The sequence below is a fragment of the Epargyreus clarus genome, unplaced genomic scaffold, assembly GCF_041222505.1.
Source record: "Epargyreus clarus isolate Ecla_fem2 unplaced genomic scaffold, WU_Ecla_fem_2.2 ptg000024l, whole genome shotgun sequence".
Taxonomy (NCBI): domain Eukaryota; kingdom Metazoa; phylum Arthropoda; class Insecta; order Lepidoptera; family Hesperiidae; genus Epargyreus; species Epargyreus clarus.
In genome coordinates this window covers 13,516,137-13,539,745 of record NW_027332231.1, presented here as the reverse complement: position 1 = coordinate 13,539,745, position 23,609 = coordinate 13,516,137, and the positions used below count along the sequence as shown (strand labels likewise).

General features: G+C 35.0%; 3 protein-coding genes across 3 annotated transcripts; all 3 read right to left on the bottom strand.

Annotated features, from left to right (window-relative positions):
• Positions 1-39: 39 nt before the first annotated feature.
• LOC140752572 (uncharacterized) lies at positions 40-9,880 on the bottom strand. The gene is made up of 8 exons (XM_073086911.1): positions 9,753-9,880; positions 8,748-9,064; positions 3,857-3,967; positions 3,300-3,459; positions 2,624-2,810; positions 2,193-2,335; positions 1,114-1,131; positions 40-102 (listed from the first exon to the last, which is right to left on the bottom strand). The coding sequence occupies exons 1-8, from the start codon at positions 9,873-9,875 to the stop codon at positions 40-42; spliced, it is 1,122 nt and encodes a 373-aa protein (XP_072943012.1). The 5' UTR covers positions 9,876-9,880.
• LOC140752402 (nose resistant to fluoxetine protein 6-like) lies at positions 3,525-6,987 on the bottom strand. Its single transcript, XM_073086686.1, has 3 exons — positions 6,839-6,987; positions 6,174-6,277; positions 3,525-4,212 (listed from the first exon to the last, which is right to left on the bottom strand). Exons 1-3 carry the CDS (start codon positions 6,911-6,913, stop codon positions 4,035-4,037), a joined length of 357 nt encoding a protein of 118 aa, XP_072942787.1. The 5' UTR covers positions 6,914-6,987; the 3' UTR covers positions 3,525-4,034.
• A 4,416-nt stretch (positions 9,881-14,296) lies between the features above and the next one.
• LOC140752571 (nose resistant to fluoxetine protein 6-like) lies at positions 14,297-22,758 on the bottom strand. Its single transcript, XM_073086910.1, has 13 exons — positions 22,597-22,758; positions 22,142-22,281; positions 19,519-19,840; positions 19,213-19,324; positions 19,016-19,100; positions 18,274-18,440; positions 17,635-17,713; positions 17,412-17,515; positions 16,883-17,056; positions 16,313-16,472; positions 15,776-15,962; positions 15,380-15,522; positions 14,297-14,623 (listed from the first exon to the last, which is right to left on the bottom strand). The coding sequence occupies exons 1-13, from the start codon at positions 22,658-22,660 to the stop codon at positions 14,492-14,494; spliced, it is 1,869 nt and encodes a 622-aa protein (XP_072943011.1). The 5' UTR covers positions 22,661-22,758; the 3' UTR covers positions 14,297-14,491.
• Between the last annotated feature and the right edge of the window lie 851 nt (positions 22,759-23,609).

The following is a 23,609-nucleotide window of genomic DNA, read 5'->3' as shown; positions in this document are numbered from 1 at the left end:
CCCTTTAAAAATGGACATATATCAACGTATACCCGAAAACTAATTTGATACAGTATCATTTTCACGCGGTTGAAACATCGGTGGAAGACTCTGTATTATACTCTGGATAATTAATAATATGTTTTATTATACATGTGGGATGGAAATAAAAGATGATGGTTGCCGTATTTTCAAATTTTATTACTTTTCCTTTTTACAACGTATGCTACCGCTTAATCGCTTACAAACAAGAGACATTTTAATTGTAGTGTTGCCAAGTCAACCCTTCCGCTACGTACCGTTCAACTTAAAAAATTTAAATCCTACATACATGTAGGTAAAAATGGTTAAAAATATACAAAAATAAAATCAATTTCTTTATTTTATTGTTGTAAAAATTTTCGTTAAATATTTCTGGGTATATTAATATTTCATTTTACATATCCTTCAAGCTAAAGTTATATTCAGAAGTTAGATCTTCCGTTCCATGATTAGACGATTTTAATCGTATCGATATACAAACAAATTTTACTATACCATCTCTACTCATGTCATCTCTCTGACAGCCTTCAGGAATGCATTCTATCAGCGGCCTGACTATAGTTCGAATCTTAGACCTTATTAAAATTTCAATACTTCCTTCACATACGAGTAGGTGACATGGGCAATAGTTACTGTCTTATCATCAGGTGGACTGTGGAATGCAAGCCATTTGGTACTTCACATCAGTGTTATAAAAATATTGTTAATAATAAAAATACTTTCTATTTCTATTCTTTGTATATTATTTATTACATAAACATGATGACAAAAATATTTTGACGAAGCGACTCTATGAATTTCATCCAATTTGATTATGAAATTATTTAGACTACTGAACATAGACACTTAGTAAAATAAAAAAATAAGTTCTAAGTATAACTAAAATAAAACTAATAGGTACCCGAATACCGATAAACAACTATGTAAGTTCTTCCTTTACAAGGATCCTAACTGGCCATCCCATTTTTTTATAATTTATTAACTGATTTTTCTTTTTTCTTTTGATTGTAAATATACGTTGGTTATCTGTGACAATGGTTTTTCAACGAACAGCCAAAGTGGTATTGCAAGTATGAACGTAAGTATTATTACCTCGGCGAAGGCTGTCATCTGAAACAATAGATATAGAATTGAGTCATAGACAAGATTTTGAAAATTGAAACGCCGATTAAGGCCTGCGATTGAATACACCATTAGGCCGATTGTCCAGAGGCGACTAAAAGGGGGCTTCCGTGGTTGCAGGCGGCAAGAGTGGGAGTTCGAACCGTCCAGTATTCTACCCCGCTAATCTCCTAAAAATCCCACATAACCCGGCGTCGCTCCCACGTCGTCGGGTACCTTTTGAAGGTTTCCCCCTCAAAAAGAAAAAAAAAGGTCGTTTGTCCACCTCCACCGTCACCAAGAACGAGATTATTTCGGGCCGATTATAATATGACGTGACGGCGATAATTTGTTCACCGCGACCGATATCGGCGGTTTAGTTTGTTGTGTAGTATGGACAAGTTCAAACGTGTTTTACATTGCCGGCACATCGGCTCGTCAAAATCTCGGTGCCGGTGACAACGATCTACTCGAATTATCTGCGGCCGGGATGACGGTGCTCGGGTGACGGACATGCGGTGGACAAGCGACTATAGTAAATGTATGTACGCTACTTCGGCACTGTCATAATTATCGGTATCGGCTCGGTGACGGTGGCAGTGGACAAACAGCTTAAAATATTGTCTTAACGTTATTATCATACGTTTTGAAAAGGTACATCAGTTTTTGACTGGTAGTGGTGACAGAAGTAGTTCAGTTCAACGGGGGAGGTATCACCGCTATACCTATATCTAGGGTGATGTGGATGCCAGCTGACGTATGAAGAAACCATCTTTGTCTTGGAGAGTGGCCACGCATTATTTCTGCTTAATAACAGCAGTTTTAAGCGATGCTGTGTTTTGGTTTGAAGGGTGCGGTAAGGAAGACATACATTTCCAAGGCGTTGCAGCTGATTCCTCAGGGGTAGCGGCGCATCTATGGATGACCTCTAGATAGGCACATGTAATCTTATCTGCGGTTGATTATAGACGTCCATGGACGGCAGTAGCCACTTACGATCAGGTGAACGGCATGCTCGTCTGCTACTCCTATATTATAAAAAAAATACTTACAAACAAAAGCATACATACCGTACTGAAATTTGACACAAAAATCAAACTGGTCTTAGTGGCTGTATAGTACTTTATGATAGAAAAGTGTAGTATATAGGCGCTGTAGGACAGCCGGCTAGGTACAGTCCAGCCTTCCCACTCGAACACACTACGATATGCATCTGAAATCAGATAAAATAAACATTTTGTTCACTAATATCATAATAACCTTTCGAATAATGCTTTCTACACTTATAGCCTACACCAAGCCTATACTACGAATTTTCGTGTCGTGTGAGCCATGGACACACACATATGAATACACAAACACACAGGCCCAAAACAGAAATGTAAATGGATCATTTAGAACTTATCGAAATGTAAATATTTACGTTAGACAATTTTAAGTATATATCAATTTCGATTCGATACATTTAATTTATTTTTTAGTAATGATTGTACCTACTCACCTTCAAATTTAAACACAAATCCAACAACCAGTACTGCAGCAAACAAAGTGAACAGAGGTGGTACTGTCAACGAGAATAGTACCCTCGTGTACCAAGGGTCGAGATAGGGACGCATGTAGAAGTACTTCCCGGATACAATCAGGGCGAAGCAGAGAGGGAGCAACGACCAGTACACCAAGCGGAGGTTCTGAAAAGAATTCTAGATTTAAAAAAATGACTTGCTAGTATTTTTCGTCAGCTAAAGATGCGTTGCTACCCCTCAACAAGTTAGAATTCCTGGTGGATACTTAGAAGACATTTTGATAATGGTAGCATTATGAGGCTTGACTCCGGTGGCACCACTATCACAGTTATTTCTGCCTCAAAACGCACTGCTGTGATCCGGATTGAAGGATTTGGTAAGGGACACATACTTTTTCAAGGCGTTCCTACCTAGTTCTGAGGTAGAACTCTAAACTTATCTAGTGTTGATTACAAATGTCCATGGGCGGCAGTAGTCATTTATAGTCCGCGCCAAACTGCTAGTCCGCTCTGAAGTTGTTGCGAGCAGGTGTACTCATACAATTAGCTATGGCGACGCGATTCATTTCTATACTGAGAGCGGACTAGCAGTTTTATGGTATAGTCACCATCAGCTGGACTGCATGCTCGATCACTACTCCTATAATAGAAAAACCTTGTAATCTTGAATTTTCTTCTCCATTGCCTCATCAAGCTGCCACCTGTACACTAGGTCCCCCATTATGAGCCCCAGGGCTGAAGCCGCAAGGTTTGTGTACCCTCTTACGTACAACTCGTTGAAAGTTGGGTCATGAATGTAAAATTCACTGGTGGATCTGAAGTTAAAAAAAATAATAATTAATAATTTACCAAGTGCAATTAGTCGAACTCGCATCCGGAGGGTTCCGCACCACACAATGTTCATTACTTTTTCTATTTTTAGTTTTTATTTGTTATTTGATTTGTTACAACGTCCACAACACAATTACAGTAACTGTTTTGTTCTTTGTCCATTTTTTATGTAGAAAACAGTTAACTGACCTGTGTCCCAAGCGGACCGACAGTCGCGTACGTATGCGCCCGAGACCCACGGAGATAACGTGTCGGTGAGTGATTTATATTTATGCGTTGCTAAAGAGCGTTTTGTATGAAGATTGACTTCTGTTGGTTTTTATTTGGTATGTATACTGCGTACGCCGACAACTTTTCTTAGCTGAAAACAGATGAGGTTACGCCTGGGCGTCGATTTCTTGCATGATTCTTGATTCTTGCCTTTTTATATTCAGCTCATTAAAGTCAGTCGATATCCACACCCTCCCATCGAAACGAGACAACTTTATAACACTAGAAATAAATGAGGCGGTATCCATTTACAGTCAGGAGTTTTGTCCAATTTCTTAATATTTGTTACTTACTCAGGGGAAACAATAAAACGTCCTTCCAAATCCAGGAAGTATATGACAGCTGGCGGGATCATGATGCCGATGATGTAGACGAGTGGCAGAACCTTCCTCCTGATGCTATCGGTCTTGGCGATGACGCAGATCAGGAGACACAACATGTACAGCTGCGTATCCGCTGCTATGTACCTTATTAATTAATAGTAACGAATAGTCACTCTTAAACGATTTAAACAAGTATGACGACTGTTAGCAACCCGTCATGAAATGTCGCTGCTTCTTAAATCTTAATTTCTATATTCGTAATTTAAGAATAGTATTATCGCGAAATTGAAACATTTCAATATGTAACGCGTATTCAGTATACGAGGTTTTACCTAATTTATTTTTGACGATATTATCTTTACCATCTCGTCGGTTAAACTGTTTAAACTACTGGCAAGTGGCTGCTCAGGCGTCCAATTTGTCCAATTTTTTTAGGCGACTGACCAGTGAGTTTTTAATGGAATATCATTTATTGATTTTTTACTTTTCATATATTTTAAATTTAATCTAGATATTATTATTAGTGCAATATGTTATCAGTTATCATCAAATAGAATTATATATCCGAAAAATATTCATTTATTTTATAATAGAATTTTCGTAATAAATAATCATGGAGTTGTTTTTTAAAATTCACTACCTTAACAATGGTATGTATTGACTTTGATAGTTTGTTAAATATAATAGGTAGGTGCTTTGCAGAAAAAGCTTTGTCGCAGAAGTTGGGTATTAGATGCTTCTAGTAGCTAGTTTAGTATTATTTCTTGCCCTGTTGAGTAATTCGAATAAAGTTTTATTTTTTAGGAGTATTTATTGTCAATTACGGATAAGAAATTTATAACTAAATAACAAGAAATTATTAAAGCTAAAATCTAAAATTGCCGTGCGAGGCATGGTTCCCAAAACGCTGGCGGCGTTTCCTTCTTGAACGGCCAGGCTTAGCCTTTGAGCAAAGTAGCCGCCAGCTTTTTGGTCACCGGAAGCAGTTACAAGCTTGGCCGACATATCTGACATGAATTTTTTCATGTCAGATGACCATGGACCCATTGTCTCTATTACAAGCGCCGCAAACAAATAATTGTCTAATAAATTATTATATTTACGGCGCTTGAGAGTTTGGGCATGGTCGGCTGCGGCCCCCGCACACACAGATGTATTGCTTACGTGCGATGGGGCCAAGGTGTCTACGCACGTCGCGTCCCATACCAGGGGTCGTCCGAGACTCCATGGAACTAGAGTGATTCCATCGGGGCTCTTGCCATCGTCTCTAAAAAGGCCTGGAGGTTCTAACGTCGCAGGTATAGAGACGGTAGCAAGTGCCCGACGAATCAAACTGTTCAGAGTCCCGTGACGATACAACCAGCCGGCACTCCTAGTACAGGACAAGCCATGCCGACCCAACGTGTCCACCTCCTGCCCACACGGACAAAAATGAGGCTCGCAAATCCTGGCACCGAGCCGGAGACCTATGGAAATACGCAAAGTTATTTTATTTGTTTTTATTAAAATACAGCATTCTAAAATATAGAGAGAAGTTAATGTTAGGATTTTTAACTCTTTAAAATAAGGTTTACATGATTCTCGTTTGATTATGTTACTAATAGCTCTTACACATTTTTTCTGGGCCTTAAAGGCATGATCTTTATGTACTGAGTTTACCCAGAATATTATCCCATATCGAAGAGTAGAAGAAACACATCTATGATATGCGGTTAATAGTGTTTTCTGATTTACAGTTTTTCTTAATATCCGAAGAGTATAGGAGATTTTCCTCAATTTTTTACAGATGTTTTACGTGCGTTTTCCATTTCATATTAGAGTCGATATACAGTCCTAAAAAATTGGTTGATTCTACTTCTTCTACTTTCGTACCAAGATAACTTACATTTAGTTTCTGATTTTCATGTTTTCTTTGTTTGAAATTCATTATTAATGTTTTTTCGAGATTATTTTTTAAGTTGTTAGATTCTAGCCATTTCACTACATTTGTTAATGATAAATTAACATCAGCCTCCAGAGCTTTGACTTCTTTATGCTTTATTTTTGATATTTCCGAACGTTTTCTTGTATCATATAAATACTACTACAATGTAACGTGTGATTACCAGGAGTGGCCAAAGCACTTGGAATTGTAGGTGAAGTTATTCAAGAAGAGCATGTGTCGCCACCAATTCCGACGACAATCGTTCACTGATTCCATGGATATTGTCTGAAATTTAAAGAAAATGGAATTACGTTTATTAAGAGGGGTCTACTGGCACCATACGATATTTCTTTTATAATACAAATAAACACAGATCTGCTAATGCTAAGTTGCTACGACCACCTTTGAAGTTGAACATATGTAATCAACCACAGATTCTTACCTCACGTCGGCCATAGATGCGCTGCTACCACTGAAGACTATGCTGAAATTACTGGATAAGTATGATATGCATCTGAAATCTTAGGGTATGGTAAGGTGTCTTAACCTTACCATAACCTTCAAGCAGAACACAGCGCATAACACTGTTGTTTATATGCAGAAATAGGTGCGAAGGTGATGCCGCTGGAGTCAAACACAGAAGGTTCCAGCGCCTTCAATATAATTCAACTATACTTAAACTCCGCTTAAAGGGTGTTTTTTTTTATAATTTAACAATTCTTGTAAGCAAAAATTGTCAAATATAGATCTTTGGTAGGCCCAAAATGGATAGATTTATTTTATTAATGACGGGTGTTGGCCCCCAATACACAATGTATATCGTCCTCCTCTCCATACAACAAGTACCTGCCAAAATGGTCCAGAACCGAAACGCCGGAACCACGTCGCTTTTACTCCCAACAAGATAGCATACGCCGGCATTATTCTACGAACAACACAAAAATAACATCAACAATGAAATCGATAATGAAAAACTTTGTAAAGCGAAGGTCGTAGAACCCTTTGTAGTTAGACTCTGGAAGCACTACCGCCTCACCTGATTATATCTTATAACAGTGGTGCTAAACGCTGCTGTGTACCGGATTGAAGTTTTTCACAAGAAAGATAAATTTCCTAATAAGTATTCAATGTAAAAATATGTCTATATTACACTACTATATCTTCATTTAGTGAAAGTCCCACCCAAACCAGTAAAGTTTAGTTAAAAGACAAACAAAGGTATCTGTAATACTATTTTCTTTCTTTGGTGCCAAGTAAATCCAACAATTAGGAGCATAAACTAATGGTAAACAAAATCAGTCTCTATTCAGTTAGTGTAAGTGGCCTCGGCAGGTTTAATTATATTAATAAAATAAGTAAATTTCTAGTGTAGATAGTCTTACCTTATAAACCTCATCAAAAGTCCTTTTGCGAATAAACTGGAATTGATTTCATTGCTCTCAGAATATCGACGAGTGTTGTACATCACAAAGAAGGTAGTCATAAAGAAAAAGACTTGTATAGCCAAGGTAGCATTCACTATAATATAAAATAATGGATCGTTGTAGGCCTAAAAAGTGACAAAAGTGTTACAAAAATTAACTGACTGCTTAGTTGTAGAGTTAAGTGCCGACAGGGCTACCTTAAGGAATGCCGGGGTACACACAAATTCGGGGCTCTTGGTAGAAATAATTTAAAACTTGATCAATGAATAATCAACATTCCAATTGTAAACTTAAAATTTCAGCGTGTGAATATATTGGGTTTTTAAAACTATTTTATGTACTCATTGCAGTTTTTTTTATAAATAATACATATAAATATTTTGAAAAATAGCAGTTTTGAAGGTGGTAGAATCCTCTGTAGTTCGACTCCCATTGCTGCCTAATAATATCAGTGTTAAGTTCTGTTACATTCTGGTTTGAACGATAGTAGGGGATATTTACTTCTTTGAGGCTTTTTGAGCTTAGTCCTCAGCTGTGGCTTATCTGGGGTTCATTACAGATTTCCATGGGCGGCAGTAGGCCCTTACCATCAAGTGGACTGAACGCTCGCCCGCTACTCTTATATCTATATAACTAAAAATCAATTGCTGTTCGTCTCGCTAAAACTCGAGAACGGCTGGACCGATTTGGCTAATGTTAGTTTAGAATAATTTGTTAAAGTCCAGGGAAGGTTTAAAAGATGAGTAAATATAAAATATATTTCATAAATAGATTCTGAGGCGGTACAAAGTTTGTCGGGTCAGCTAATACTAAATATATATGAACATGAAATAATCAAATGACCTTAAAATAAACAACGTTAGATAATGTTAGGTAGAAGATCATTAATTATTATTAAGTGTTATTCGTTTCTATGATTATACCTTTTCTAATTCAATAGAGTTTTCAGGAATAGCGATACCAGGCCATAGACAGTGTCCCATTACCACAGAAAACATTAATAGAGATCTGCAAAAATACGTATAAATGTATTATGAATAATATCAGTTCGCAGGTGGACTGCACTAATAAACATTACTCACTTCACTCCATTTAGACATTTAAGACGGTTAAACCGCTGGTCAGAGGTAGAAGACGGTGCGACCAGTTTTTTCCAATTACGCTTAATAGAAAATGATAAAAAATACTCTTTTCCTGGAAAAAGTAAATAATGTAAAGGATACGTTAAAATAATGATTTATAATATTTTTAAAATAAATGAATTATGAAATGTAACATTGATAATTATAGCGAGTAAATAAAATAAATAAATAAAAAAATATGCACCTTGCCAGTCACTTTTGGAAAAAAAGGAATCGGCCAAGCTTCCAATGAGGTTCAATATAAGCAAACTGATTAATATCAATCCAACTACAATATCCGAGGTATCTATTGCTATGTTTCCATCATCCAGACCATCGCAAGTGTACGCAGTGACTTGGGTTTTCAACTTGTACTCATTCCAAAATGTTTCATTGAGGTATTCTTCAAGGGCCTCCGTTAGAGCCTCTGTTTTACCTCCTAAATAACTTTTACATTTCTGTGTTACGCAGACACCATATTTAAAACTAGTGTGATTGTAATGGGTCTTATATTGTTTTGAATATTCCTGTGAATAAATGGAGATATATATATAACTGTATAGTTGTGGTTAAAAATGCTAATAATACTTTGGCATGCTCGGGGAGTGGTCGTGTACCGAGCATTGATTTTCTACATAAACTACATTTATAAACCTTTGGTTAATTGCGTAAGCTATATGACTAATGATAGCCTAGTGGTTAAGAAACTCGGCCTCTCGATCGAGGGGTCCGAGGTTCAAATCCCAGGCACGCACCTCTGATTTTTCAACGTTATGTGCGTATTAGAAATTAATTATCACTTGCTAAACGGTGAAGGAAAACATCGTGAGGAAACCTGCATACCAGAGAGATTTATAAAAAAAAATCTCAAAGGTATGTGAAGTCTACCAATACGCTCTTGGCCAGCGCGGTGGACTATGGCCTAATCCTTCTCATTATGAGAGGAGACCCGTGTCCAGCAGTGGGACAATAATGGGTTGTTGATGATGATGATGATGATGATATGACTAATACGGAAAATAAGTTTTACACCGTTTTGTAAAAAATCCTTGCTTCTGACGGCTGTCTCTGCACTCCACAGTATACTTTCATTTTCAAAATTCATGACAAATGTTTCATGAAATACAGAACAGTGGCTATTGAATACACAAACTGGCAGGTATATTCAGATGTGATATTTTACAATATTTAAGAATAAATTGTAAAGAATCGTACCTGCATCATTGTCAAAAGTTCGCTTGGTTCATCGGAAATTGCGGCAAACTTCACAGTGCAGTATATGCCGTCTGTTTCTTTTAAACAACTTGTATAGTCATCTAAATTTAAAATAGGAGGCATCCGACTATGTTCTTCCTCTGAAAACAATCGTAAAAATGTTAAATCTATCTATACTTAATGCAAAGTAAAGTCCCTCGCCGCCTCTGTCCGTCTGTCTGAACACCATAAACTCAAAAAGTACTGAACCCACTTTCATGGGGATTTTATTAGAGGACGGATTGTTTCGACGGGATGGTTTTCGTATATCATTTATTAAGATTTTGTATAAATTGCCTGAACTATTATGAAAATGTTGACAGTTTTGAGAAAAAAGCTGATTACTCAGTGGAACCATATCGTTCCTTCGACTTTTCGAATATATTTTGTGAAATATTTAATAAAAACTACTCACTAGCGGTCACCTGTACGCCTATCGACCGCACCGTACGTTGTACGAGTCTGTCGTTAACTGTTATGCACGAGTCTTTCTCAAAACGAAGAACCTAGTGCGAATCGGTAGGTTTCACACATCTTAAAGATTTCCTCAAAATATGTGCCTTCACCGTTACGACAATTAATATTTAATTTCTTTTAGGCACATTAATTTAAAACACCAGAAGCCTGCTTTTAGGACCTAGAACCCTCGATTGAGAGGCTAATTTTCAACAATTAAACCAGAGAGCAATATTATAACACTTTAAACATATACGGAGCGTGCTCCACAATATCTACATTAATAATATTAGGTGTTAGGTACCATTTATTTATCACTGTATTCGCGTTTCATAACATTATTATAATGTATTATAATTCAATTCCATAGAGCCATTGTTTTTAAGTTAACGTATTATAGTTGAAATCGTAATTAGCTCGATCTCCCTGCAGCATGTGTCGTATATTTACACGGAAGGTCTTTGAAGACCTTAGAAGAGAGAGAACCATGGTATAAGAGGGCGAGAGTGAAATGAGGAACGTGAGATCTTTCTCATCCTAACAGGCGACCTGTGCCCAGTGGAACAGTGATGGTTCGATGATAAAAACTACCGAATGGAAATATTGTTTATGGTCTTCATCAATAGGCAGAGGTTCTCATGAGAAATATTTAGGTGAGAAAGGTATGGTAAGTAAATAGGCTTAAGTATAAAGACAATTGTTGATTAATAGAAGCTATAAGCTTTACTTAACTGATAGTTCACTATGCATAGATATAAATATAGATATTTATAATATGTTACCCGTGCGAAAAGCGCTCATAGATGCTCATAGATGTATTTACGGTTGCCACCCGTACTTTATACTAAAGTATTGTACGTTATTTGAGGTAATTGTACTCTATACTTTATGAGAACAACAAAGTACACGAAAATATTTTATTTCGCATGATTTGATTTAAAAATTTAGTCGTAAGTATTTTTTCTTTAAACGACATTTATCGATTGGTGCTGAATCGATGTCGTCACTCGCCAGCGCGACATCCCTGAACTTAAATATATTAATAGAGAAAAATAAAGTGTACTTTATTTTGATACTATGTACTTTTTTTTCTTACCTATAATAATCAATATACTTTATCTGTAGAAAAGAAAGGTTGAAACCCTAGATGTATTACCTATAGTATTGGTAATATAAAATATCATTGGGGTTGCTAGTAAGTCAATATTTCTATGATATTAATAAAAAGTCAAAGGTTTCGTATAAAGTATAACCAACAATGTAACAATTGTTACCATAAAATATTTAAAATTCATGTAAGTAATATTTGTATACTCGCCAAAATATCCCATTAAAATTGTTTAAAATACGCAATATTAGAATATACTATTATTAAATATTTACCATTTAAATCATAAATGACACCAAATACCGGACTAATTAGCAACAACGCCACAAGTACCGACATTGCGACACATTAATAAAAATAATATTAAATTGATTGAAGAATAACTTAGGACGTCCACCTTCTTATAATACCGACACCAAATTAATTCACCAGTCGAATAGGCATATTTTATAACTCTGTATAATGTTTGTTGTAACTAGATATATCCCACGGGTTTACTCGCGTTTATGGGTCTCTTAACGTGCTAGGTATATACATAGATTAGTAAAGATACTTCGCCGCCTTGAAATTGAATGAAGCCATAAACGGCTTATTAGTAAGTTCTTTTTCTTAATTCTTGACAAATTAAAACATTTTTAGAGAAAAAATAAGAATAAATAACTAATACTACGTAATTTACATAATAAATAAATAATTATTTCAAATGTTTTAGGGGCATTTTACCCATTTTGTTTTTTTTTTAATCTTAATATTTATATTCATAAAAGTTATGAAAGAATAAGAATATTTCTTGAACCAATTTACAACTTTTATTATTCCCGTGCAAAGTATTACAACTAAAACGTCAAGTCCGTTCTTTTTGTTTTTATGCTAACTCATACAATCGTACTAGCCAGTGACTTATTGAAGGGGAACTTATTACACAAAATAATTAATTAAAATAATACTATAATAAAATAATTTAAATATATTTTTAACAGTTAAAGTATGTTTTGTTTCATATACGGAAATATGTGAATTCTTAAATGTAATTGTTCATATTTTATTTCTTGAATATTCAGTTTTCTTAGCTCGTAAAATTAAAAATATATGTATAGTTTTGGTTTAAATAACGTTTGTTTTGTATGTATTTTTGACATATATTATACAATAAACAATTTAATGTTTAAATTTATACATTATATTACAATTAATATTTTAAATTTATTTATGACGTTTAACATTTAAAACTTTACTATTAATGTATACGGAATATACTTACATATAATATTTTTTGAAGTCGCCTATGATCACTCAGGTGATCAGGTACCAGATGATCAAAGAGCACTAACGAGTGGAATATGATCACCCAGGTGATCAAAGTGGAATAGACATTCCATGTTTGTTTAACCCATAGATTAGAAACCCATAGATTACTTATCAAAGGTTTAATCAGAAAGAGAAGTACATGGTTCAAGTATTTAGACCTGACACTTTCGTGTAATTTTTCTAACATGTTTAATTTTCTACGTAGCAAGTGTGCGATGTGAACTCACACCGCTAGTTACAACTACCTTGTAGAGGTTCCATGGTTTTTGATATAATTATAAAATCGAGGCCGAAGATATAACGTCGTGACAATAGTCGTGATAATAAGAACACGCTTTTCAAAATAAAAATGTCAATTCCAGTTTCCTTTTTGTCGGAAGCGGTAGAGCAGCAGAAATGAACATACGAAAATGTAATACAATTTTTGTTTTACAATAAAGAACCAACACAAATAATCTTCATTTTATTATTTTACAAATACGCAACACTTATTAAAAGCATACGTTAGGGCGTTAGACGTATACTTGAGAATGCCGGTACAATTAAGTATGAAACTCATTTCCTAGATAATTTACTTTGGCCCATGGAGCGCTAGTGTCGCCAAGACGAGTCAAAATATGTATTACTAGACGAGATGTGTAGTAACATCCCGATCGAATGCTTAAAAGAATCCCCCAGTCAATCACCCCAACCAATCACCACAACTTAACATTTTCCATTATGTTAAGTTTAATTGTTATTTTTTTCGAAGATGTGTGTTATAGTAGAAGATCCGAAGCTAAGTCGAACTGGACCGAGCTGATACATTAAAAATGGGTTTGCTAAAAAAATCCTGGACAGGATAATTTTAATTATTTTTTGAAAAATTAATTTTCATTTTGCAGACAACCCTATATCAACGTGTTCACAATAAAACAGCGCTTCTACTGATATAAAATTTTATCTATTATCATCATGAGTGAAAGTAGTTTCCAGCGAAATACCTGTTTATACCTGACAACCCAGTAGTTCGTCCACGTAAATAATAGGCAACCCAAAGCCTGCACATTCTGTATGTTTTTAACATTCACTCAGAATAGAATTTTCTTATTATCTTGATGTTGCAAAATTTAATTTTCAATTAAATTTTAATTTTTCAAAAAATAATTAAAATTATCCTGTCCAGGATTTTTTTAGCAAACCCATTTTTAATGTATTACCCAATGTACTAATTTCATTATAAAATGAGTTTCATTCTATTATCAGCTCGGTCCAGTTCGATTTAGCTTCGGATCTTAGACCATTATGAAGTTTCTTTCGCCGCTTCTTCTCCATAGCGAAACACCTTGCGAAGTTTGGTAGATATATTAACATTTTAAAAGATATCATTAAAAAATCTAAACTGTACTTGCTTTTCTCTTCTATGTGTATAACCATCGATATACTACTAATAAAGACGTGTATAACTGTCATTTTGCAGCAACGACGATGATTATGAAAATTTCAATTCTACCCTCACATAGGTGACATGGGCGACAGTTACTGGCTTATCATCAGGTGGAATGCAAGCGGTTTGATGCAAATCAGTGTTATAAATATATTGTTAATAATAAAAATACTTCTTTGTATATTATTTATTACATAAACATGATGACATTTTTTTTTACTTAGCGACTCTATGAATGTCATCCAATTGTGTACATAATTATTTTTAGCAAACATAGACATAACTAATACACTTTCTTAAAAAAAAAGTTTTGTAACTAAACTAATAACCTCCCGAATACCGATCAACAACTAAGTTCTTCCTTTATAAGGATACAAATTGACCACCCTATTTTCAATTATATTAACTGATTTTTCTTTTTTGTTTCGAATGTAAATATGCGTTGGTTATCTGTAATAATGGTGTTTCAACGAACAGCCAAAGTGGTGTTGCCAGTAGGAATGTAAGTGTTGTTATGCCGGTGTATGTTGTCACCTGAAAAAATAGATATAAACATTAAATGATTGTCTATGATTCTGAAATTTGTGACGTCAATTAACGGCTGTTATCTCAGAACAATGACACTGTTATTGAACAGTGATGTTGACAGCTTTTTTATAATATAAGATTAGCAATCGACCTTGCATCAGGTGAACTGATGGTAAGTGACATCTGCCGCTCATGGACATCTGTAATCAACCCCAGATAGGATTAGATATTCCTACCTGAGGTCGGCCACAGATGCGCCACTACCCCTAAGGACTAATCTGGAACGCCTCTGAAAAGTCATCTCCCTTACCACACCCTCCAAACACTTAACATTAATAGGCAGAAATAAGTGTGGCGGTGGTGCCGCCGGAGTCGAACCACAAAGGGTGCTATCATCTTTAGAATCAATATAATCCGACCTGGGTACAACAAATCTGTAATTGATTTGAGATAGAACCATTGTTCTATATGAAGATGGCTACAAATGTCGATGACTGCAGTGATTACCTACCTTCAGGTGGCTATATGGTATATCTACACTAATATTATGAAGAGAAAAACTTTGTTTGTTTGTTTGGTTGTAATAAATAGGCTCAAAAACTACTGGACCGATTGTAAAAATTCTTTCACCATTCGAAAGCTACATTATCCACGAGTAACATAGGCAATATTTTATATGCAATCTATTTGATAAATATATTTTGAGGCGGTACAAAGTTTTCCGGGTCAGCTAGTAATCATATAGGGAGTATGCATACATACCATCGTAAGGGGCGATACAAACACCAGGCTAGTCTTAGTGCTTGTATAGAACCTTATAAGCAAAAAGTGGAGTATAAAGGCGCAATAAGACAGCCGGCTGGTTACAGTCCAGCCTTCCCACTCCAAAAATCCTCGATATGCGTCTGAAATCGGACAAAAACGCTTCATTCTCCTTTTTCATAATATCTTATAGTCACACTACGATTTATACTGTAACCTGAGAACCATGGACAATTGGACATACACATGAAGAATACACTAACACACAGACCCGGAACAGAACTATAAAATCATAATTTAAAACTTTTCAACTTTTTATTTATAATATTTGTCATTATAGCGTTGAAAATTTAAAATACCAATTGCGATTCACCATTGGACCATTATGGGACTTACCTTCGAATTCGAACACAAATCCTACAAGCAGTACTGCAGCGAAGAAAGTGAATAGAGGTGGTACTGTCAATGAGAACAGTACCCTCGTGTACCAAGGGTCGAGGTAGGGACGCATGTAGAAGTACTTCCCGGATATAATCAGGGCCAAGCAGAGAGGGAGCAAGGACCAGTACACCAAGCGGAAGTTCTGAAAATAATATCTAGATTAAAAACACAATTAGACTTGGTAATACTCTTAATCAGTTAAAGATACATTGCTAGCATTAAGTTGGAATTTTTAGAATACACTTTTACACCGGACATGAACCACAAATTAAAAAAAAAATGGTGTCCGGAGACCACCGCGACAGCTATTATACTGTGTTCTGTTTTGAAGGGTATTAAGGTTGACATACTTTATCAAGGCGTTCCACCTTAGTTCTGAGGTAGAGCTCTAAACTTATCTAGGATTGATTACAAATGTTCCTGAGCGACACTAGCCATTTTCCACCAAGTGGACTGCATGCTCTTTTGTTACCTATAATATCAGAGAAAAACCTTGTAAGCTTGAATTTTCTTCTTCATTGCCTCATCAAGCTGCCACCTGTACACCAGGTCCCCCATTATGAGCCCCAGGGCCGAAGCCGCGAGGTTGGTGTACCATCTTACGTACAACTCGTTGTAAGTTGGGTCCTGAATAAAGAAATCAGGGGTAGTCCTGGAATTTAAAAAAATATAAATTGATATGGCGTGTATTATATAAGAGCAATATTTATGCGGATACTCTGCTTAATTCTCCTTCAATACTGGTTGAATCAAAAATAAAAGTTATAATTACAAGCAAAAGGATTAATAATACTTATAAGTAGAGATCGAGATACGTCCCGAGCTATTCCTAGATCTACTACTATTCGATCGATCAAGTAATGACTACTAGTTGCACTACTTACTGCCATTGATATATTGCTACCAATAGACATCTATAACCAACTTTATATAGAACAACTACTCATGGGGACTAAGAAGGTCTTCTCATTTAAGTCAGCAGGCATCCACATCCTTCCACTGTAATGTAGAAGAATCCATTTATAGTCATGAATTCTGATCAACTTCAAAAAATTTACTTACGCAGGAGCAAGAATAAATCGGCCTTCCAAATCCAGAAAGTAGGTGACAGCTGGTGGGATCATCACGCCAATGATGTAGAGGAGTGATAGGACCTGTCTCCTGATGCCATCGGTCTTGACGAGAACGCAGATGAGAAGACAAAACACGTACAGTTGTGTGTCTGCTGCTATGTACCTAATAAATTCGTAATAATTCATTGTCACTTTTGAAATTTATATGAAGCTATAGGCTATGGACGGACTGTCGCTAAAGCTACTAACAAGTTACTTTAACCACTGCCGGTCGAGCGTCAATTTGTTGTTTGAGTGGTAGAGGAGCGGCACATGGTTCATTTTTTTCATACAGATTGTTGACATGAACTTTTATCAGTCGCTTTAACCACTAATTAAACGCTCAAATGCAAACTACCGCAAGCAACCGAAAAGCTTAATTTAAAAACGGCTTGTGCCTTTTGCATGGAACATAATATATCAAAAAATAATACATATACTATAGTATAATAGTACGAAAATAATGAGTAACTAATTACCAAGAGGTGCCTAAACACATGGAATTGTAGGTGAAGTTATTTAAGAAGAGCATGTGTAGCCACCAATTCCGACGACAATCGTTCACTGCTCGCATGGATACTGTCTGAAATTAAAATAAAAAATGGATCAATTCCGTTGAGTCTCACAGTCACTAAAATACTTCCTGAATACTCTTCAAACATTACATTCTTTTACTGCAAGTCATAAATATATAACAGGTACCTGCCAAAATGGTCCAGAACCGAAACGCCGATACCACGTTGCTTCTATTCCCAAGACGACAGCATACGCCGGCATTATTCTACGAACAACACAAAGCATCAATAATGTAAGTCTGAATTAATAATTAAAATCTTTGCAAGGTGAAGGTGCTAGAACCCTTTATAGTTCGACCCTGAAAGCACCACCGCCACATATGTTTCTACTTAATAACAGTGATGTTATTAAGTAGAAACACGCACTGTGTACCGGTTTGAAGGGTATGGTATGAGAGACATCCGAGGCGTTTCAACTTAATCCGCAGGTGTACCAATGAATCTATAACCAACCTCAAGGTTTTTCATAAATATTATAAATTTCCTAATATTTTTGGAGTAAAGATAAGTGTACGTTACAACCATAGACTTGGATTTTTTCGCTACGCTATCCTATATCTATGGTTACAACTATATACTATGTGGTCATTCGTCATTAGTGAAAGTCCTACCCAAATCAGTTTAGTTGTTACCAAGACACGCCCAGAAAGACAAACAAAAAATGATATACTATTTTCGTACTTTTGATGCCACGTAAATACAATCAATGAGAGCATAAACTAGAGAAAATACTTAGGGCACTTATTTTTAGTGTAGATGATCTTACCTTATTAACCTCATCAGAAGACCTTTTGCGATATAACTGGAATTGATTTCATTGCTCTCAGAATATCGACGAGTGTTATACATCAGAAAGAAGGCAGTCATAAAGAAGAAGAATTGTATGACCAAGGAACCATTTATTAGAATATACTCGAATGTACCGTTGTAAGCCTGAAAAGAAACAAGTGTTAAAAATATGATTATGATTCACAGCTCAAGAATTGTTTAACACCTTGGTAAAAAGTGAACAGTTCTGCAGAATCTTAACCGTTTAGATGTAGAAATAAATGCTAGCAGGGCCAGGAAAGTCGAATTCAGGGCCCTTGGCAGAGATAATTAAAGACCCGATCAGTTAATGATTAACATTTCAATTTTGAACTTAAATTTTAGCGTTCGATTATATTATTGAGTTTTCGGAGCCACTTTCTTTAACGTCGGAGTCCTTGGCACGGGCACGGGCCCACTGTGCCCTTAACGTTGACTGCGAGAAAATGCTATTTAGCATTAAGTCCGCCTTTTGCACCACATTGTTTTTAACATGGTCAATAAAGAGTAAATAAAAAATAAAACGTAAAGATGAATAAAATGCCGGAGTCTGTGGCAGACCAGCAAACAGAACATTTTAAAGAGCAATTTATAAATGAAATAAAAAAAAACGTGGCTTAAAATAAAAGTAAGATAAGTTAAAGGGATCATTAAGTATTATTTAGTGTTACTTGTTTTAATAATAATATAGTAAATTGTACCTTTTCTATTTCAATAGAGTTTTCAGGAATGACCATACCAGGCGTAAGACAGTGCCCCAATATCACAGAAAACATTAATAACGATCTGCAAAAATACATACAAATAACTTAAATATAAACGCGAATATTAAAAATGGACGTTATTTGTCATCTACGATTCTGCACCTAGGTGGACTGCAATAATAAATATTACTCACTTGATTCCATTTAGAGATTTAAGTTGGTTAAACCGCTGGTCAAGGGAAGACGACGGTGCGACCAGTTTTTTCCAATTACGCTTAATAGAAAATGATAAAAAATACTCTTTTCCTGGAAAAATTAAATACTGTAAATTTACAGTGCTTAAAATAAAGTACGGTACTTAAAATTATGATTAAAAAATCGTCAATTATACATAAGTGTAACTCATATTGATGACTTATGGTACTGATATTAAATTGTTATAGCGATTAATCGAAATAAATAAACATATACGTTGCAATAAATAATTTTAAACTATTCACCTAGCCAGACCCTTTTGGAAAAAAAGAAATCGCTCAAGCTTCCAATAACGTTCAATATAAGTAAACTGGTTATTAAAAATCCAACTACACTATCCGAGGTATCTATTGCTATGTTTCCATCGTCCAGACCATCGCAAGTGTACGCAGTGACTTGCGTTTTCAACTTGTACTCATTCCAAAATGTTTCATTGAGGTGTTCTTCAAGGGCCTCCGTTAGAGCCTCTGTTTTATCTCCTGAATAACCTTTACATTTCTGTGTTACGCAGACACCATATTGAAAACTAGTGTGATTGTAATGGGTTTTATATTGTTTTGAATATTCCTGTGAACAAATGAAGATATATGTAGATGTGGATACAATTGCTAATAAAAGTTTGGTACCTTCGGCGAGTGGTTGTGATCCGACAGTTTCCGTTTGAAACTTATATACATACAATATGTTTAGAAAACTTTGATAGCGCGATTTATAAATTTGTGCTCCATCTGTTGCCAAGTTACGGAAAGTTGTCAAAAAATCATAAGAGTTATTTTAAGCACAAGTATGGAGATGTAGATCGTAGACATGTTTAGGAAATATTTAAATATCGCAAAGAAATAATGGCTCAAATACTCTCAATAATTATGTAGGAAAAAAATCTCACATATAACTATATTTTTACTAGCTGACCCGGCAAACGTTGTGTTGCCATATAAATAAAAAAACAATGTTAAGGGTGAACAACCCTTATCACTTAGGGCTATGATTTCTGTGATTATTTTTTATGGAATAGTTAATACTGTTAACTTTTTTAATTAGTGATGACTGAGAGTGTTATAAACGTAGGTGTAGACAAATATAATCAGAGAGCTTCGAACTGCTAAGTTATCGGGAGTTACACGTGTTATTGTGAGTCAACCATAAAATATAGACATATGCTGTTGTAGGATATTTTTTATATAATTTTAAGGAGAACATTTCCGTCATACATGATTTCTCTGTAGCTTTAACCATTAAGGTTGCACACGCGACGGAAGCTTAAAAAATGGAGCAACTTCTACCGTTTTCCCAACATTTCCCTTCACTGCATTGTTCCTATTGATTGTAGCGTGAAAGTATGCTATAACCAGCTTAGGAGTATGAAAAATAATTGTACCAAGTTTCGTTAAAATCCGTCGAGTAGTTTTTGTTTTTATAAAAGTAATACAAGTTTTAAAAGTTATCTATAGTTAAGACTGACAGACAAAAATTTTACTGATTGCATTTTTGGCATCAGTATCGATCCCTAATCACCTCCTGATAGTTATTTTGGAAATAAATTTCATGTACAGAATTGACCTCTACAGATTTATTATAAGTTTAAGATATAAAAACAGTTTTAGATATAAAAACTATATAGTTTTTTTGTAGCTAATAAAATATTAAGACTTATTGGATGTTATCAGATTCCGACAGGGGTTATTAAACGCGTTCTACGATAGATTTCATAAAAATATAATGATAGTTATTGTCAACTGGTTCTGATTGTTCTTGTTCGTAGGACTAGTTTTGATCCATAGTTTATTCATCTACGCAGTACTTAAAGAGCTCTTTTCTAGAGAGAATTTCTTAGTGATGTATATAGTTTTAAACTAGCTGCGCCCTTTTAGATTCAAATTACTTACAATAAATTTCAGAACCCAGCCTATGTGTATACCTATTACATAATACGTCTCAGCATGTTTTTCCTCTATCGTTACTCCGTTCTTTCCACTTATAAGGTTGGTTATGATTTTTTTTACTTCCCTCTTTTCCACCAGGCATTGATTTTAGACATGCACTACATTTATTACTTATCTTTGGTTCAGCAACCAAAGGTAAGTAATACATAAGCTATACATACCGCACATAAGTTTAGCCCATACCTTCGATCGATCTGAATTTTGGTACACAATACACATATGGATTTTGAATCGCTGATTAAGATTTGAAGAAGATTTGAATATAACCGCAAATATTATTTTCAAAGTCAAATTGCTGAAAAAATATGTTTAATGGTTTTTCGCGTGTATTGCAGCAAACATGAACGGTAGAGAAAAATATTTCAAACAAAAGTTGTAAACGATAAAAAGATCGTCATTTTTTGTTCTGTATATTTTCCGCATAAACCCAGTTGTTTGGGAGAAAAATGGGGTGCACTTGCGAAAACCCCCCACCTCCGATCGATTTGAAACTTTTCACAGACCTTCCTTTGGATGTTCGAAGACAACCCCTAAAGGGATTTTTGAGCACACCAATAGTTTCCGTGAAATTATTTTTTTCTCTAACGTTCACGTGTGTTGCAATAAACGCGAAAACAATTTAAAAAAACATTTTTCGGCAATTTGGTACCTTGAAACTTAGCTAAACGGAAGTTTATCCCATAAGTTTTACAGTATTTCGTGAAAAATCATTTGTAAAAATAAATAGTCATATTTTGTACAAAGATCTCTTTTTCAAAATTCAACGGATACCTCAAGCAGACTCCATGCTACGCCATAATCTATTTATTATTTGGTTAAACGGAGAAATATGAAAAACTGGACAGTGGCTCGGGGATGCACAATCTGACAGACAAAATACGCGTGATATTTATATAATTATATAATATATAAAAAGTAATCATACCTGCATCATTGTCAAGAGTTCGCTTGGTTCATCGGAAATTGCGGCAAACTGCACAGTGCAGTATATGCCGTCTGTTTCTTTTAAACAATTTGTATAATCATCTAAATTAAAAATAGGAGGCATCCGACTATGTTCTTCTTCTGAAAACAAATCGTAAAAATGTAAAAAAGTCAATATTTATGGTTTTAATAAAAAGTAAATTTTTTTGTGTAAAGCATAACCAAAAAATTATATTGTAATATAATAAAAAATTATATTGTTGTTAAACTTAAATAAAATATGACTGATTACGAAAAAAAAAAACCAATAAAATAATTACCATAAAAATATTTAAATTTCATGTAAAAATACTAATTACAAATTGGATATTCCCATATTTGCCAAATTAACACACATTCTAAAATCTCCCATTAAAAACAATTTAGAAATACAAATATTATTAGATAATTACCTACCATGTAAATCATAAATGACACCAAATACTGGACTGATTAGCAACAACACCACAAGTACGGACATTGCGACACATTAATAAAAATATATTAAATTGATTGAATAATAACTAAGGACGTCCACTTTCTTATAATACCGACACCACATTAATTCTACAACCAAGATGTAAACCTTAAAATTTAATTGGGTAATTTAGTAGCCGAACAAGCGCTATAAGACACTGTATTTAAAACTAGCTAAATACCTACCGCGGTTTTACTCGCGTGATATGTGTATGTGTCTCGTAAGTATGGGACATATATACTCGTATATTTTATTTTTTAAATTCAAAAGAAGCAAACTGAGCATTAATTCCACCTAATAGTAATCGGCCGCTGCCGCCCATGATTATCTTTAATCAATCCCGGATAAAATGAGGTCGGCCACAGATGCGTTACTACCCCTAAGGGCTAAGTTGGAAGGCGTAGGATAAGTATGGCTCCCTTACCATATCCTGGAACTTGGAATACCGATTTATAAAATAAATAGTAGGGGAGCCCAAGATGCTAAATGTGTAAAAACTCAAGCACCATTGGGACCTATACGATTGTGTAGATTAGAAATTAGAATGAAGAAAAGGTTATATGATATTTTTCGATTCAGCGGGGGGTTTTCTTATTCTGACGATTTGAAAAAAAAAATTAATAATAATGTATTTTCCTAAAAATGAGCCTTTTCCTTTAGTTTGTGATGCACCATTACTTTACAGGGATTCACGCTAATAATTGACACTATCAGATAGCATAATAATACAGGATGTTTTTTTTTCGGAATGTCTTTTTTTCACTACTTCAACGTGTGGTAATCGGCAGATTATGATGTTTCCCGTTTTCTAGCATTATTTCCATTATGTTAAAAAGAAAATTGACCACGCTCGAGCATGTCCAGTGATCGATTTTTTTTGATTCTGCAAACCCCCGACATAGAAAGCTCATTTATGGTTTAGGATACTTTACAGGGTGTAAGGTATCTCTCA